This window comes from Enhydra lutris, unplaced genomic scaffold (assembly GCF_002288905.1).
Source record: "Enhydra lutris kenyoni isolate GAN:26980312 unplaced genomic scaffold, ASM228890v2 scaffoldscaffold7, whole genome shotgun sequence".
NCBI classification, from domain to species: Eukaryota; Metazoa; Chordata; class Mammalia; order Carnivora; family Mustelidae; genus Enhydra; species Enhydra lutris.
The window spans coordinates 26299634-26318564 of record NW_019154091.1 but is presented as its reverse complement, the minus strand read 5'-3'; the positions used below and the strand labels follow the sequence as shown (position 1 = coordinate 26318564).

The 18931-nt window shown below is 39.3% G+C and overlaps 1 protein-coding gene across 4 annotated transcripts in view; it reads right to left on the bottom strand.

Moving 5' to 3' along the window:
* Positions 1-11239, bottom strand: part of LOC111142201 (potassium voltage-gated channel subfamily C member 2) — a 189508-nt gene extending 178269 nt beyond the window's left edge. For all 4 annotated transcript variants that reach the window (XM_022495224.1, XM_022495225.1, XM_022495223.1 and 1 more), the window contains exon 1: positions 10556-11239. In XM_022495224.1, coding sequence (XP_022350932.1) covers positions 10556-11239 — 684 coding nt within the window. The remainder of the gene's footprint in view (positions 1-10555) is intronic.
* Positions 11240-18931: the final 7692 nt, after the last annotated feature.

Genomic DNA, 18931 nt, shown 5'->3' with positions numbered 1-18931 from the left:
GAGAAATCAGAGATGAGTTAGATCAATGACTGATACATAAATAGAAAAATGAACAGATTTTGAAAACAATAACTAAGGTTTAAAAAAAAAACCTAGGAACTGAGACTAGGCACATTGCAACTAAAAAATGAACAGCACACTCACAGAAGAAATTGAGGTACTCAGTTAAAGAACACTGTTCTTGCATTGAAACTAATCAATTTTGAATGTCATTGAAACCTATTAGTGCATTAAAATATGTTTGATTTCATTAACTTTCTTGAATTTTATTCTTCTAGCATCATATTCTAAACATAAAAGCACAGTCAACACCGTTACGAACCTGGAAATTAAGCATAAGGTCACAAATGTTTATCAATCATGATACAAATATAATAGTTCAACTTTCATGCACCCACTAATCATATGATTGTGATAGGTTCACTCAGGTCTGATAATAAAGTTCCAATGCTAAAAAAAAAAAAAAAAAAAAAAAAAAATACTTGCTACTTTACATTCTGTTTGCACCAAAAAAGGGCCAACTAAGGCTCTATTCTGTCCACTTGCTATTCAATTTATATGAAACACAGGTTTCATTAAAGATATTTTAATAACTTTCGTAATGGCCCTCTCATCGCTTACCTCAAGAGAGAAGCATGATAATTTAAACGATAAATCAAACTATAATAACGGTATTGCTCTGTTTTCCTAAATATAAATTTTATTAACTTTATGCACATTAACACATCAAAATAATAGGAAGTTTACTCCTTACTCCTTTCTCCTATGATTACCTGCTATTGTTTCCAATACAATTATTACACGATATTCACTTTTAGCAAACAGCTTTTTATCAATAAACATAAAAATACCAAATTAAGCAACCCTATATATGAATTTCTGTTGCAAAATTTGCAAAGACAGACACAAATTTTACATAAATTCTGAATAGTTTCTGTGTTTTCATTGAATCCAATCTGACAGACTACTCAAAAAAAAAACTTTATAGTGCTCCAAACAGTTCTTGCTTAAACATGTTGTCTTAAATTTAGAGATAATAATATTATTTGGATATACTGACAAAATTACTTAGAATCACTTTATTTTAAAATGTGTTTGGGGGCACCTGGGTGGCTCAGTGGGTTAAAGCCTTTGCCTTCGGCTCCCGTCATGGTCTCAAGGTCCTGGGATCTAGCCCCATGTCAGGCTCTCTGCTCAGCAGGGAGCCTGCTTTCTCCTCTCCCTGCCTGCCTCTCTGCCCACCTGTGATCTCTGTCTGTCAAATAAGTAAATAAAATCTTTAAAAAATAATAATAAAATAAAATGTGTTTGTATTTTATCCTTTAATGAACAACTTAAAAATTCTGGACAAAGTACTGGTGTAAAGTAAAAGAATGTGGCCAAAAGGTGATATATTTTCATCTCTAGAACTCTCTCCATAGAGACGTCTAAAAGGAGAGAATTCCTCCATTGCTGAGATGAAATCACAGAACACCAGCCAAGAAAGGCTATACTGACCTTTGCTTCAGTTTTCAAAGATGTCAGCAGTGTTGTAAGATACATAAAGAATGGCAAAGCTCTAAGATCTGATAGCAAATCACCAGGGTCTTCAATCACACAACAAAGAAGACATTACTGAGGTGTCTGCATAGAATTTTCTTAATACGTGGAATACTAAGGAAATGTCAGATTACAAAGATGTCCTTTTATTATGAACTTTCAAAGGAAAAGGTCAGTCAAGTGACTAAGAATTATAGAGTGTCTTTTTCCCAATACTATCACTGACATTTTGGCCCAAGTCCTTTGCTTTAATTCCTGTAAAATGCATTCTCTCAAACACCCCCAAAATTTTAATGTTGCTTTACATTTCATCACAGTACAGTAAGCACCACCAATGACTAAATATCCACTAACAAAAGGCTACATGAAAAGTTCTGGTGCTCTGTATTTACTGACCTCACAACAACAACCAATTTCATTTGCAGATCAGAACAGCTCCAAACATCTTTTATTGACTGATTCACCAGTTCACCCTGTGTGAAACCACTATAATCTTGTTAATTACATGTGAGATGACAATGCTCTATAAAATACATAAACCACTACCAATAGACTAAACTAGATTTGCATCGACAAATTCCAAAGACGATAAATCAAGTAAGAGTAGAGAACATATTATAAAAGACACACACATACACACACGAAGGGATAAAGGGAAATAATAGGAGATAAATGCATAAGCAGGTTAGTTATGAGGCTTTAAAGGTAGTAGAACAGTAAGATACAGAACTGGTAGAGAAGGCAACAATGAAAGTCTGCATCTGACCGGGGATCTGGAAATAAAGTGAATACATAAAACAGTAGAAATTTCCCTGCTATTACTGGGCAATAGGATATGGAAGAGGGCAGACCCTCCCCATACTATTCCTAACATACTTGCTGCTTCCTAAGAACTAAAACTTGTGCATCTGCTGTTAAACACATTCCAGACAAAGCAATTGAGATTGACTGGGAAGAACACCATAAGTCAGAAGGTCTAAATTCTAACCCTGCCACTGCTACCAGCTAGCCAGAGCTACAAACAAGTCAGCTGTCTCATGGGTGAATTGAGGCAGTTGTGTCAGGTAATCACCAGTTTCCTCCCAATTCCATGCCTCATGAATGCCAGAAGTCTGTCATATATGCCAGGAATCAATCTCATTCAAAAAGCATGTAATTTGGGTGGATATGCCCAGTACACACACATGCACATACACATTAATATTCTCAAATCAAAATCTTAAGGCATAGTCCTACAAATCTCTTCCATTCCTTAACCGTATAAAAATTTTACAAATATATTCCTTGAATATGTATCTATGTGAATGACGGTGAATAGATCCTCTTTTTATGAAAATACATATATATCTTGAAATAGAAAAACTATCTTCCCAAAAGAGAAATATGGAATACTATAATACACTATACATGTACCTGGAAATACTCTCCATTAATGAGCATATTAAAATATAAGTTTATTTGAAGTGTGCTAGACAGCATATTATTCTCTATGCTCATTCTGATAGAATGAGTTATGAAAAAAATTAAAACTAAATAATTTGACATTATTTTGTAAACAGTTAGATGTGTTAGGCATATCTGTAAATCCTCAAGTGAATAAGACTTTCCCTTCTGTGTAAGATACAGGAAAGGGAAAATGATGGTGTCTTTGACAAGGCACTTTTCAAATGGAAATAAAACTGAGATTATCTAATCAGTTATCCTTGTGGTGGATGGATATACACCTGCACTGAAACTTAGATTTAGAAAATGACAGAGCCAATCATCTTTATGGGTTTCACGACAGAGCCACAGCAAAAAGATTTCCTGAGATCAATATGTGGTTGAGGGAAAGCTGTTTTCAATGGAAACAGGAAGCTAGGAGCTAACCTGTTTCTATGGTAACCAGAGCAGCAGCTACCCAACAGCTGTAGAAAAAAAAGGGCTGAAAGTTATAAATGTAAAAAAAAAAAAAAAAAAAAAAAAATCAATACTGGTTTACTTCATTGCGTAATGGTCCTTAGAGTACAATCACAATGAGGGTAGACGGTTTTTGTTCCTCCCCCACCCTACCCCCAGGGGTTTTTAGCAATTAGTATCCTTATTTCTCCTCTAAACCTCAAAATCTAAAAGCTGGAAAGAAGTTTGGATACTAGCTAGTCCAATGTGTCATCCCCATTTTCTATTTATTTATTTATTTACTTACTTACTTTATTTATTTATTTTCAGAATAAATAAAAGGAAATCAAGACTCAGGGAAATGAAGTAAATTCTCCAAGGTCACACAGCTGGTTGTGAAATCTAGGTGAGTGCATAGGCCGATACATTCCACTCCAGACAGTTTTTCCAACGCTACTTCCATATATTTTCACTTCTTGCTCTCTCCTCCCTAGCACCCACATTTTAGTCACTTTCTGTGAAACTATTGACTACCTAATATTAAAATTAATCACCACGTTCAACCTATAAGAAAAACTAAAACCAGTGTTCTCTCTCTATATATATATATAATACACACAACAGAATAGATAGCACTGCATATATATATATATATATATATAGAGAGAGAGAGAGAGAGAGAGAGAGAGAGAGACTGCTCTTCTAAAAAAAACTGTCATATTTCAAAAAGAATTGAATTAAGTTTGTATAATGTATTTATGGTTATTGTTTAGACTATGTTGCCACTATATAGTTCCTTCAGGAGATCTGTGTCTATCTTTTATTAGTCCTTTAGTGCCCTTACCATTTCATTTAGACATATTTTTAAATGTTGCTATAATAAAAGGATATGACTTAGAAGTTCAAAAGGTATGAGACCTGAGATCTGCATTTACTTTTTTTGTAGTAGAAGCAAAAATAAATGACAATGATACACATTTTCAACTGGGAAAAGTTGACCTCTATTTCCTTATAAACCTACGCATTCCTGGTTTTCAGTTGCTTTGAAAATAAGTTTCTTGACAGAGTATTTTCTTGACTCTCACTAGTTTCGTCGACTCAAGTCTACAAATGAGCACTTAACAAAATATCACAGAAAAAAGTCATACCTGATCTGTCCAACTACATTAACCTTTGGCAAATCTATTCCCCAGCAATGGAGCAAATCCACCTAATTTGTGATCAAATACGCAACTGAAAATACAATTTTCTAATGAACTTCCTTAATTTTTTTAATGATGTATTGAATTAGGTACTCTCTGAACACCTATCCAATGCTCAGAATATAAGTATAAAATTAAATTAATTTGTGATCTGTACAATTAGTGGCCTGGAAAGGATCAAAAGATACTTAGATGTTTATATGGGCAAATGCAAAAATACCAGACTATTGATTGCAGGCCTTTTTCAGGGGTCCAAAGTTTGGATTTGCACTGCCATGTAATTGGCCCTGACTTTTAATTAAAATGGAAGGTATGAAGTCACTTGACCACACCTTAAATAATTTGGTTGTTTTGTATAAGTACAGCCTTCCTCACATTCCCTAATATTACAAAGACAGAGCCTATAAATCACCTCACAAACAGAAAAATCAAGATTAAAACAGCCTAACACTTTCATAATAAAAAAAGACTAACAATATCTTAACATCATTTATAAATAGAATGTATTCATGAATGTGTCAGACAATATTTCCATTTGAGTTGTTTTCTTGTTTGTTTGTTTTTTGAGGAAAATGTATCTTTAATATCTCTGGAATTTTTCTGCATTTCTTAATTTAATAGTAATGTTTTTAGGAAATGTTTTATTATAAACAGGGTGGTGAGCTTATTGAGGGCAAAGGACTATATCTTCTCCACACATTCCTAATAACTTCCTAATAGTTAAGTGACTACATAACCAATATTTGCTGACTAAATAAATATTCTTCCTAATAGTTAAGTGACTACATAACCAATATTTGCTGACTAAATAAATATTCTAAAAATTCTAATAATAAATTATATAAATTATAAATTCTAATAAAATTATATGAGCAAGGTATATTTGGTCAATAATTCTTTGAATTGGAGCAATACTTACAAAAGAAAATATATACTTTTTTTAAATCTTAAACTATGACTCTATTGTCCTTACTTTATTATAATTTTTTTAAATTAAATGTTACACTGAGAGCTAGCAAACAGTTATTTATATCATTTCTTAACTATTTTGTTTTGTGGCTTGAGGAAGAGGGAAAAAATGGTCCATAAAAAGTAAATTATGTATGTGCAATTCTGAATCCAATTCTATATGTTGAAATTTGAATTTTAATAGTTTTGAGGAGTATATTTTAATAATGCTGTGGAAATAAATCAATTTAAAGTGTTAATAAAGTGAATATTTTCAATATTAAAAATTGACAGATTCACTATCACAACACATGTATGATTCAGGATGATCTGTACATAATGATAAATCCAGAGAACCTATATAAAATGAGCAAGACCCAAGGACCAAAAACCTAACATCTTAAATGTGGTTCCACAGCAGTTATTCTTTTTATTGTTTTGGGGCACCTGAGTGGCTCAGTTGATTGAGGATCTGACTCTTGGTTTCAGCTCAGGTCAGGACCTTGCAGTCCTTGGATCGAGCCCCAGTGTAGGGCTCTGTACTCTGCAAGGAGTCCACCTCAGATTTTCTCTCTCACCTTCTCACTAACTCTCTCCCTTTCTCTCAAATAAATAAAATCTTTTTTTAAATAAATAATAAAAGAAAATGTTCCTTTAAATTAAAAAAAAGTCCTATCAGCTAACCGAAGATACGCAAGTCATCAACAAAGAGCCTGTAAAGTAGAACCTAATTCAATCACCTCTACTCCCCCCCAAAAATAAGTGAAAAGAAGAGAGATAGGGAGAAACTTGTAACAGCTCTCCACTCTTTACTACTGGAACAAATTACTTAAAATATTTTGATTCTAGTATTTTGCCCTTATCCTAGTTTGTTAACTTCTAAATAATCTAGAACTTCTGTCAAAAGAATTTCTGCCTGGCACCTATCTACTTACCTATGATCTAATGTTTTCAGAAGAAAGCATACACAAGCTTCATTTCCCTCTTAAACTAAGATATTAAATTGGAAAAATACAATGCATAACACTTGCACAAATACATCTATGCATCCTTGATTTTTGCTATTTGTAAATATCACTCAATGGCATCAACAGCATAATCTCTCCTTTTCTTTCCTGATCTCATTTTTTCCAGAACAGGTTTCCATGACAACTTATATTTGATTTTTTTATAAATTTCTATTTTGGGATACTATTCTTAAGGATAAGAATTTATTTAAGTATAAATATAAACTTACTTACCAAGTTAATCTGAACTTTTAAAATGTATTTACACCATAAATTTAAAGCAACAGAAGAGGGAAATGCCAACTCAAACAGAAAGCAAAAATACAATGTTATAAAATTAAAGTAACTATTCAGTTCCTATCACTGTTGTTTCGGTATGGCACTTAAGATCATAAAAGTGATCTTTTAGATCTTTTATCTAAAAAGATCTAATTATAGAGTATATAATTCTACTCTACTCTTATAATTGAGTCAATCTCCTCAATATTGGGTAAAGATAAAGATTAGGGTGACAGGTATAACAAATTGAAAAAGAAATTCAGACAGTTAAAAATGTTCGTCTCAAGCATATCAATAAAAGATGAACTAATGTAAAACAAAGTAAAGAGGGTTTATAAAAGTTAAATATTTCTATTAAGAATGAGTCTTGTTAAAAAAAAAAAAAGAATGAGACTTGTGGCAGTAAGACCACAGCTGAAACAACTTGATAATTGATTTATGTCTTCTAGAATCATGTCCATGCAAAATAAAATTTCATCCTATGACTTCCCAGTGTAATTCTATTTATCAAACTAGTCAGATAACATTAAGTCAAGCCATCACACGAACTAAAAGCGTTCATATAAAAATATAAAATCACATTTAAGTAGAATGACTACTTCTGATTACTCTTTTTTAGGCAATCCCTAATAATTTGAAAAGAGACTTCCCTAAAGACAAGTCCCACAAATGTAAGCCACTCTGAAAGAAAGAAAACACTACATATTGACTGGTCAATAAAAATGCAAAGTTCAAATAGGGTTCAAGAAGTCAATTTGAATTTCATATTTTCACTCAAATGTTGGGTGGTGCAGGGTAAAAATTTTACCAAAGTCCTGGAATACATATGTTTTTTTAAAAATCATAGATGAGGGCGCCTGGGTGGCTCAGTGAGTTAAAGCCTCTGCCTTCAGCTCAGGTCATGATCCCAGGGTTCTGGGATCGAGCCCCTCATCGGGCTCTCTGCTCAGCAGGGAGCCTGCTTCCCCCTCCCTCTCTCTCTGTCTGCCTCTCTGCCTACTTGTGATCTCTGTATGTCAAATAAATAAATAAAATCTTAAAAAAAAAATCATAGATGACCTTTCAAAGTTAGAATTCTAGAAAGTGTCTTATGCTACATTAAATCTCAAGAGCAACATGATCTGCAGAGATTTCATAAGCCAGTCAGTTATAATCAGTGGTTGTGGTAAAAGGGCCTGGGGAGAATGTCATGAGACCTCCAGCATAATTTCAGATCTGCTATTAACTTGCTGTATGACCTTGGCCGTCACTTAGCATCTGCAGTCCTCATTTTCCTCATCTATAAAATAAAGGGTCTTCCTGAAGTGACCTCAAGGAAATTCTCCAGGTCGGTAATTCTCAGCTGATTCTGCTTCTGATGGCTCTTTGACCTTGTGTTAATCTCTAATATATCTGTGTTCTTTCCTCACCTGAAATGGATGCATATCAAACCCCTATATTGTTACAATGAAATCTTGGTAAGATTTTTTTACTGGTAAGATTTTTTAAAAAACTATTTTCAAGTTAATAGTCTACCCTTTGACCAATAATCAATAAAATCAATTTTCATAGCAATAATAAAAGTTGAATACCATCTTAAAGCTTTTGCTATGCAATCTAGCCTACAATAAAAGACATATTATCATGAGGAAGGATAATAAAACATTCTGTCTCTTGTATAGCACGCGATCTGGAAAAAAAAATCACATGATGAGTCTGAAAACAAATTCATATTATCTTCTTAGCTACCAAGTGGATAGAGCACTGTGGCACTCAGTTGGAATTGAAAAAAACATGGATGTAATGGACATGTCTGTGATTTAACTTAAGTTAATACGTACTAGTTTCTGTTTTGGCTTAAACTGGACTAAACTAGCATCACCAAAGTGACCAATTCACATTGTTGTTGTTTTTTTTTTCTGTGTATTAGATGCTCTTATTTAGAACACATTTTTAAAACAACAACAATCCACACAAACAGCCCAACAATCTCTATAAACCACTTCTCAAAATGTGGCTCCCAGACTAACAGCAGCATCACCAGCACCTGGAAGCCTGTCAGAAATGCCAATTCTCAGGTTCCACTTGAGACCTGCGGAATCAGAAACCCTGGGGGGAGGCCCAGGATCCAGTGGTTTAACAAGACCCCGGTGGAGGAGAGGAGACAGGCCGAGGCTGGTGTTCTGAGGCTCTTCAATTCTGAAAGCCACTGCCCTACAGGTAGCAGGAAATAGAGGAGTTTTTGTCAATGATGACCTTAATTCCTCTTGGGCAGGGCATTGCCACCTCACCTGGTGTTGAATTTATAGAATGATCTTAAAAGGAAGATAGCAGAGTTGAAGTTATTGATTCTATATTCGAATACAATAATGTGGACATACTAAAATTTATGTAGGCATTTAAATCCCAGATCCATTGGGGAGCAATGCTTGGAATTGTCTCTTTCACATTCTATTTCAAACTGAAAACAAAACATATCCTTAGACTTCTAAAGTGGTATCAGAAACACATCTTCTGACAAGTTATTAGAATGACAGCTGCACAATATCTCAGATGCAGAGACTTCTGACATACAGAAGACAATATTGAGGATGGAGCCAAAGTGAGGCTGCCCAGGGGATATTTTTTCTGGGCGTCAGAAGCAAACCAGATACACGCAGTTGCAGAGATTTAACTAAATACACTACTCCATTCTCGTGTATAATTAAAAATCATTCATATACTGTATAATTTGGGGTTATTTATATTTCTTTTATTTCCTTTACACTGGAGAAACTATTATTGGTAACTTTTACAGTCCCTTCATGGGATTCTGAAGAATTAATTGGGAATGTCAAGGACTAAATTTAAACTGTCATTCAAATTAGAAACTGAAAAGAATAATTGAGGACGGAGTCACAATCTAAGAGTAAAATAAAGTTTGCAACAATCTAAATTACCCAGATTTAGACAATCAGACTAAACTAGCATCATCAAAATGACATTCAACCTGTAAGAAACATAGATAAAGCCCAAGGGGAAAAGGACCAGACCACAATTCAATGAGCAGGTGGGCTCTCTGGTCAACTCACTGGGACAAGCAACTCAGCATTCTTCTCTGGAAGGAGACAGGTCCAAATAGCATTCAGGAGATTCTCTTCACAAAACCACCCCCCCCCCCATCGCCCTACCCGACCCTGGCATACCCTTTCTTCACCCAGCCACCTACTATATTCCATTTCCCCATCTCTGTCTTCAGATTAGACCCCTAATTGGAGCCACTGCTTTGAGTCAGACGTGAAAGAGTGTCCGGCCTCACTGAAAATGTCAAATCGTGATGACCAGAAGGCCTGAAGTAACATCCACACTAAAAGAAAAGTTGGAAGCAAAGAGTCAGGAAAAAAAGAATCAAGACGAAGCACGATACCAGTTTCAGGACAAGGTTCCAGACAGACTTGCACAGAGAGGTCGACATTGGCTCTTTAGCTCCCATTTATCTGCTAAAGTAAATCTCTGAGTTGAGGAGGAGACGTGGAGGATGAAGGGGACTGAAGGGGAGGATGACCGCCAGGGCCCCTGAGTTTACCTGACACCAGATGAGCTTCTGATCATATCCTTAGGGAGCCCTGTTCTCTTCTCCCTCCCATCCCCTCCCCTCGTCCCAGAGGTCGTTGGTGGAAAAGAAAGTTGGGGAAGGAGTTGGAGGAGCTGGAGCAGCAGGGAAGGGGGCGGTTCTGGCCTTACCCTGGCGGCTCTGGACGAGTAGGGGTCCTCGAAGAGGGCCCACATGCGGGGCTGCAGCCTCCTCCAGCGGCCAGACTTGCCGTCGGGGCCCCCCAGGCCCGCCGCGTCCTCGATGCCCAACCTCTTGGCCGCCAGGTCCTCGTCGTCGCCAGGGTCGCCGCCGATGAGGTCGGGGGTCTCGAAGATGTCGAGCGCCTCCTCGGCGTCACGGTGTTGCCGGTAGGTCATCCAGCAGCAGGGTTCCACGTCCGTCTCGTCGATGCCCCAGAAGGCCAGCTCCTCCTCGAAGAGCGGCCCGCACACGTCGGCGGGGCAGTGCAGCTTGCCCGTGCGGTAGTAGTTGAGCACATAGGCGAAGACGCCGGGGTGCCGGTCGAAGAAGAACTCGCGGCCGCCCCCAGGGTGGTCGCCGCCGATGCCCCGGGGACTGCAGTTGCCCGCGCCGCCCTCAAAGCAGCCGCCCGGCCCGGGGGACAGTGGGGGCGGTCGCGGCGGCGGCGAGAGCGAAGGGGGCGACGGCTGCAGCTTGTCGCCAGCCGCCGTCAGGCAGTCGCCCTGGGGATCGGAGGCGGCGAGAAGGGCCAGGCGCGTCCCAGGCAGGGTCTTGAGGGTGCTGCGGTAGGTTTCGTGCCGGGTGCCCCCGACATTGAGGATCACCCTCTCGTTGTTCTCGATCTTGCCCATCTCTGTGGCTCAGACATGACTGGGGGGAGGCGAACACAGCGCCAAGTTAAAGATCTCCGCCGTCAGAGCCGCACCATGACCCCCACCCCCACGCCGAGCCCGAGTCCCAGGATGCAGGGCTGGAGACAGGCTAGGGGCAACTGACCCTCCAAGGAGGAGTTGCGCGCCCAGCCCTGTCCCCGCCTCATGCAGCACACCGTCCGCAGGCTTCCAGAAACCAAGCAGGTGGTCCCAGCCTCCCTGACCTTCCAGGACACCTTCTTTCCTGCCTCACACCTTTCTTCCCTACCTCTGATCGCCCCTACTTCATCGTCTCACCCTTCCCCCTTCCCCCCATCCCCTCTCACAGAAAATCTGCTTCTAGGCCTGAACCCCCACTCTCCTCCTCTCCCCAAACCCCTTATCTCTCCCTTCTTTCTCTTCTTCTTTCTCTTCTTCTCTTGCTCCTTACTCTGCCCCTGCCCTGGATCCTCTCCTCCCCTACCCTAAACCCTCTCTCCACCTTCCTTGGCCTGGAGGCAGTTCCCTCAGGCAAGGAGGTTCTCCTCTGAGGCAACTTGGCAGTTTTGGGGGAGAGCCCCCAGGCGGGGCGGAGACCCCCATTCCACACATACCCTCGGGACTCTGGACTCGCAGCGCCCTGGCACTCAGGGAGTGCCCTCTGCGTGCCCTGTTCTCACTTCCACTCTCCCTCCCGGACCAGGCAAAAAGACTGAACGCAAAAGTCAAAGCAAAAAAAAAAAAAAAAAAAAAAAATCTCCCTGCTGTTGCCTTTCACCAAGGAGACCTGTGACTAATTTCCTGATCCAATTTCCTTTTCACATTATTACTGTTGTTGTTGTTGTTGTTGTTGTTAATACTATTATTACTTGGGAAAGGAAACCACTAACTAGGTTCCATTTTTTAGAATGCGAATGATCAACGCATCCCACCCCATCCCCCTCCCCAAGAAAAACAAACGCCTAGGGGATGCAGAGTTAGGGGGGTTGGGGGGGTTGCTCTCTAGTAGGGGCGAGGCCCTGGGAAGAGCCGCTGGAGGCACACCCCCTGGTTCCCCGAGCTGACAGTGTCCCCGCTTCCAGTCTCCCAGCCACCTATCCCCATGGCTTCACCTCCACATTCCCATTGCGGAACGGGGTGGGGGGCGGGCGGGCGAATGCCTGCCTGCAGGGTCAGCATGCCCTTCCCGGCAAATCACCCCCTTTCCCTCCCGCCCCCAGATACCTTAACGAGACCGACAGAAAAGTGCTTCTGCTTTGGTTTCCGAGTGGACGAGGTTCTCCGGGCAGCCGGACTGAGTCCTGACACCCAGCCGAGCCGCCCTTCTCCAATGAAAAACTACTTGTTGGCGTTTTCCGGGCTCAGGTGGTTGGGCCGCTTCTCGCGGCGCTGGGGTCGCGGAGCCAGCCCCCGCCGGCCGCCGGCCGCGCTCCCCGCCTTCATTCTGCGAGCTGCGGGCTCGCCACGCGCCAGCCTCCGCGCCCAGAGTCACCATCGCGCAGGGCTGGGCAAACCATGGAGCTCGGGGCGGGTCCAGCCGGCGCTCCGCGACCCCGCCCGGAGCCGGCACAGATGCTGGCCGCGACCACCGCGGAGCTGACCCAAGGTCAGGAAAGCTCACCCACTTGAAGGGGCAGTCACCCGGCTCCGCCCTGGACCTCCAGGTTTTGTTTCTCCCCTGAAAGCAGCCGCTGCTAGAGCTGTCCCTTCCGCACCACTCGCCGCCAACCACCAGCGCCAGAGCACAGAGCTCAGGAAAGGGTGGGTGGGTGGGTGGGTGGGTCTGGGGAAGCTCTCTTGTACCAACCAGGTTCATATATTTTTCTTCCGTGAAGCTCTATTCCCACCCTCTCTGGAGCTTCTGCCTGCCTTATTTACACCCCACCCTCCACACCCTTTCTCTTCTCACTGCCCCACCTCTCCCAACAAGTGAGAGAGCATCTCTAAGACCAATTCCGTTGTGTTGGTTTTTTTTTTTTTTTTTTTTTTTTTTTTCCTTAATGACAACTGATGGGAGAGAGAGGTCTACTTACAGGTGACAAGTGAGTCTTGGATCTCGCGTCTTACACATGGCTCTGGCTTGCTCTTTCCAGTCAAATGTAGGTCTCCAGTCACCACATCATGGTTATATAAAACAAAACAAGTTTAAAAAGTTTATTCCAGGAACATCACGCTCTAGCAAGTGAAAATTCGGGTTTCTTTATCAGAAGCCACAGAGGAGAGCTACATAATCCAAGTACCAAAGCAATTATCTAATTAGTCAATTTCTCCCTTTGGAATTTGTATTGGGCCTTGTATGAGTTTGTCAGGGCTGCCATAACAAAGTACCACACACTGGTCTGTTTAAACAGCAGAAATTTATGATCTCACAGTTCTGGAGGTAGAAGGTAGAAACTACGGTGTGGTCAGGGTTGGTTCCTTCTGAGGGCTGTGAGAACTGGACCTATTCCAGGCCTCTCTCCTTGGCTTGCAGATGGCTCTCTTATCCCTGTGTCTCTTCACATCTTTTTCCCTTTATACATATCTGTGTCTGTCCAAGTATTCCCTTTTATATAAGAACACAGTCCTTGCGGAGTAGGGCCTACCTTAATGACTTCATTTTTACTTGATCACCTCTATAAAGACCCTATCTCCAAAATAAGCTCACATCCTGAGGCACTAGAGGCTAGGACTCCAACATCTTTCTGTTTTTTTTGAGGGAGTGGGGAGAGGGAAGGGGATGGTGCTGGGACACAGTTCAACCCATATCAGTTCATAGCACCAAACAGCGTGTGTTTCTGTGTGTGTGTGTGTGTGTGTGTGTGTGTGTACTGAGAGAGATGAGAGAGAGGGAGAGACTCTATTCCACAGGTATAGCTTGAAAGGATTAAAATCCGTGGAGTAGGTAAAACACCAGGTTGTATATAGGAGGAAGTCTCTTTGAAAAACAGATACTGGTACTGACACAGCAATTTAAAAATTGCAAGAGTTATGAATCTCTATATGAGAAAGTTTTTGCAATATACAGGACTGCAGGGTGGGCAGTTAAATATAAATAGTTCCCTCAGAGAACACCTATCCCTTATGGCAGTAGATAATTAAACTAAGTAAAGAACTTAAAAGTATCTGGAAGGTTACTGATGTCTAGGAAACTAATCTAAGAAAAAAATGTATATCCATTCATAAGAAATTTACTAACAGTATGTCGGTACATGTGTAGTAATAACCTCAGGAACAGCTGTATGGACCCAGCTTTATGACAATGGAAATTTGCTTTTACTAACACACACACACAAGTATAAGGCTTAAATGCTGAGGGAATGATTCTAGTTTAGCACTATTATCAATCACTAAGGCGTTTCTTAAAATAAGTGATAGTAAATTTCAACTGCCAGAAAATTTCCAAAGAAAAATTATATTCAAATTATAATATGCATTCTTATATTATCTAGATGTTTCCTTATATAGCTTAATGTAAATTCAATAGGGAGAAAAAGGCATATGGTTTGCTTTAAAATAAATTAGCAATAGTAAGTATAGTAGTAGAAGCATTTATAATAATAGATAACATTTACTGAGATCTTACTATGTGCAAAATGTTTTACATAAATTACCCCTTTTTAATTTAAATGGAGGAAATAGTCACATTAAATTACAAGACTTCCAGAAAGATAACTCATACAGATGGCAGAAATCAATAATGGAAGCCTTTAGCTTGATAATATTAAATTTGTATTATGAGGGATCTACAGAGAAATCAAAGGAAGGGGGTGGGGGGATTGCTGCAAAGGACTCATGGAGGAGAAATGAGAAAACAAGGGCCTAATGAATCAATTTGAGTCTAAGGTTATATAAGCTACTTAGAAATAATCACATCTACAAGAGGATCACCTTTTAGAAGAATTCAGACTTTTCTTGTGATTCATAAAGGATTAGATGTGAAACTAGAAAACATTTCAAATAAGTTTGAAAATAAGAATGGGGAAAGATAAGAGAAAGAGATGTGCATACCAAAAGAGAATTTATAAACAAAGCAGCAAATGAAATACTCTCTCTCTCTCTTTTTCTCTTTTTCTGGTCAATATAGAAGGGGAAGATCCTGAGACAAATAATCACGCTTCATTATATAAGACAGGAGAGAACAGAAAACCCCTCCAGCTAACTAACTCCCTGATGCTCCTGTGAAAAACAGGCAAAAGTGAAAAGAAAGCAAATCTTTGAAAGATGGCAATGGAAAACGGAGGTGGAAAAAACAGTTGTGGTTTCCTTTGTTGGTCTGTGTGGAGCAAGGATTTAAAAGACCATATAGATATTACCCCTGGCAGAGAAGCAACTGAAATGCTGCTTCCTTTATGTCCTCCAGTCAGCATCACAGAAGGGCTACAGACACGGAGCCCTACATCACCACCAGAAATGTGGATTGCTCTCATTAAACCACATTGGAACTGTCAGAAGGACATACTTGTGAAAGTTTAACAGTTGAACAAATTAACTCTTTTAAAGTTCAGTATAAGGATTTCTTAAATATTATTCACTTTCAAAGAACAATATATTCATGGACTTTGCATAAAATTCCTCTGCAGATTAAAAAATGGCTACAGGGGCACCTGGGTGGCTCAGTGGGTTAAAGCCTCTGCCTTCAGCTCGGGTTCCCACATCGGGCTTTCTACTCGGCGGGGAGCCTGCTTCCCTTCCTCTCTCTCTGCCTGCCTCTCTGCCTACTTGTCTGTCAAATAAATAAATAAAATCTTTTAAAATAAAAAAAAAATAAAAAATAAATGGCTACAATTTCCCATCCTGCCCTGTAGATATGCCCCCTTTAAATTGTGATTCAGCGTCTTCTCGCATCAGGTCTGCTTCTCCAGTCCCTGTTTCTGTACTGGCTTTGTAATTTGCCTTGGCCAAGAGAATGAGGTGGAAGTGATGGTGTACCAGAATAAAGCCTTGGCTTCAAAAGGTCTTGCATACTTCTGTCCACTCTCTTATTTGGAAACTTACCCTGGTGCCATGAGAATAAGCTTTAGCTGGCCTGCTTGATGATGAGAAACATATATGCCAGTCTCTCTGTCTCTCTTTCTCTCTCTCTCTCTCTCTCACACACACACACACACATGCACACATACTTTTGATACAAAGAGAACCAGTATTAGGAAACAAGTCAGAGGATATAATAGAGCAAGAATTTAAAAGAAATAATTACCTAAAAGAAATAGAGGGCCCCTGACAGCTAAAACTTCTTATCTCTGTCCCTAGATGATTCACAGCTAATTTCCAGGAGCAGAACTGCCCTGCTCTTAGGCATGCGTCCAGAAGAACTGTCCAGCTGAACCTAGCCCAAATGCACTGATCCACAAAATGATGAGCTAAAAAAAAGACTATATCTAAGCTATTAAGTTTTGGAGTTGTTACCAACTTGATTCATCCTCTAAGTTCCCTTTATTTGAAAAGTTTAAAAAAAAAATCAGTTTGCTGACCTACCCTCTTAACAATAACATTTATAACAGTTATTGCAAATTCTAAAAGAAAATATATGATATATATTTTCCTTATTCCTTAAATTTGGGGGAGGCAGTATTTCACAGTGGTTAATTCCACGGGCCATGGCGACAGGTAAACTGGAGTTCGTCTTCTGAGTGTTACCCACCAGATGTCTGACCTCAAGAAAATTGCACAATTCTTTTAACCTCAATATTTTCTTCTATAGAATGGGAAGGATGACACTATCCTTAAAATGAGGATTAAACGACATAAGGCCAATAAACACTTAAGAAAGTTTCTGGAACATTTTAGGCATCTACTGATAAAAACTTTTATTGCTAGATGAAGAATTCTTACACCAAAATAACATGATTAATAATTGACAGAAGGGGGGCGCCTGGGCGGCTCATTGGTTTGAGCCTCTGCCTTCGGCTCAGGTCATGATCTCAGGGTCCTGGGATCGAGCCCCGCATCGGGCTCTCTGCTCAGCGGGGAGCCTGCTTCCCCCTCTCTCTGTGCCTGCCTCTCTGCCTACCTGTGATCTCTCTCTCTCTCTGTCAAATAAATCTTTAAAAAAAAAAATTGACAGAAGGGCCATTGCCATATCTTCTGATGACAATCCTAAATCCTATCTATTTTATCATCTTGCTTTGTACAGAGGTCAAAACTTGGTCAAATACTGGATATTCCATAGAGACAAAATGAAGTCAAAACTCCAGAATCCTTACAAGAAGTCTGACTCCTTCTCAAATTATTTTAACTTGAAAATGTATGTATTAACCATCTTTTATCGACCTAATTTAGGCAATACACTTTTTTTTAAACTACCAACATAGTTACTTATGACAGTTATGGTAAGATAGATATACACATGAAGAATTCATGAATTACTAATCTTACAGCTTGGTCATCTGATTTGCCAGGAAGTCTCTGCATGAATACCCAACATAGCAACATAGACAGTTAGCCAATTTGAGTTTACTGTATACTTAGAAAATTAATGTACAAGGATGCTGAGAAAAAGGCATTTTAGATTGAAGGAAGAGAAAAATTTTCCCCAGATATAGAATGATGCTAACTGATGAACATTAAAAGCAAGACTTGAAAATAGCCTTCTTGTTATGAAAAATTTGGGTCATAGTCCTTTGAACCATTCATTCCTTTTAATAGATGATGATGATAGATGGATGATAATGATAGATGGTAATAGATAGATAGGTAACCTTAGTAAATGGAGCAGCCCATTATCCACCATACTACTTAAAGTCACTGTAACTTATAGAGGGGAAAATATGCAGTAGTTTTCCTAGGATGACTGCTATACCACTCAGGGTTAAATTATTGACAGATATCAATAAAGTGCCCTTTACTTTTTAATGTTCTTGTTCTTCAATATGTCATGGATGTTAGCTAGATAAGACATTTCATTAAAATTTTATAATCTGAAATGTGTAAGCCTGATGATTCACAGACCTGTATCCCTGGGGCAAATAATACATCATATGTCAATAAAAATAATTTTAAAAAATTTATAATCTGTATTTTTAGGACTTTACACTCTCCTATTGCTAATTATTTCATACTTGTATGACTTAATTTACTACATTATATACATTTATAGATTTCCTCTCTTTACATTTTCTTTATAACTTTCCCGCCTTGGGAGAGTTCTATGCTTTGAGCATCAGACTCCCCTGAGAAGCTTTTTAAAATGCAAAAGTATCCACCCTGAGATTCTGATTCAGTTGGTTTGTTCTGCACCAATTTCTGAATTTGGAAATCAGTGTTTTTAAGATTTGTCTTACACCTTATGAAATGTCCATGGGAAGCTATATTGAAGTGAATTTTTATAAAAATATGACAAGAAATTAGCAGAACATTTCATCTGCGGAATATTTCAAGGAGACGGGGCAGGAAGAGAACTAACATTTATTAGAGATGAGCTGTAGATAAACATAATTTTATTTTTCAGTACAATAAGTCTAACAAGCAAGTGTTGAAATACTCATTTTCTTCATATAAGGCAACGGATTGTTTGAGTGATTAAGGAAAAAGAATTTGCAGTAGTCAAAACTTTCTTAAGTACTTGGGCGCAAAATAAAATGCCAAGAGCTTTAGATATAACTCATTTGATCCTCAGCCTGTGATTTTACTAGCATTATATTAATGAGGAGACTGAGACTCTGAAATGTTACAATAACTTGCCCAATATCACACAGCTAATAAGAGACAGCT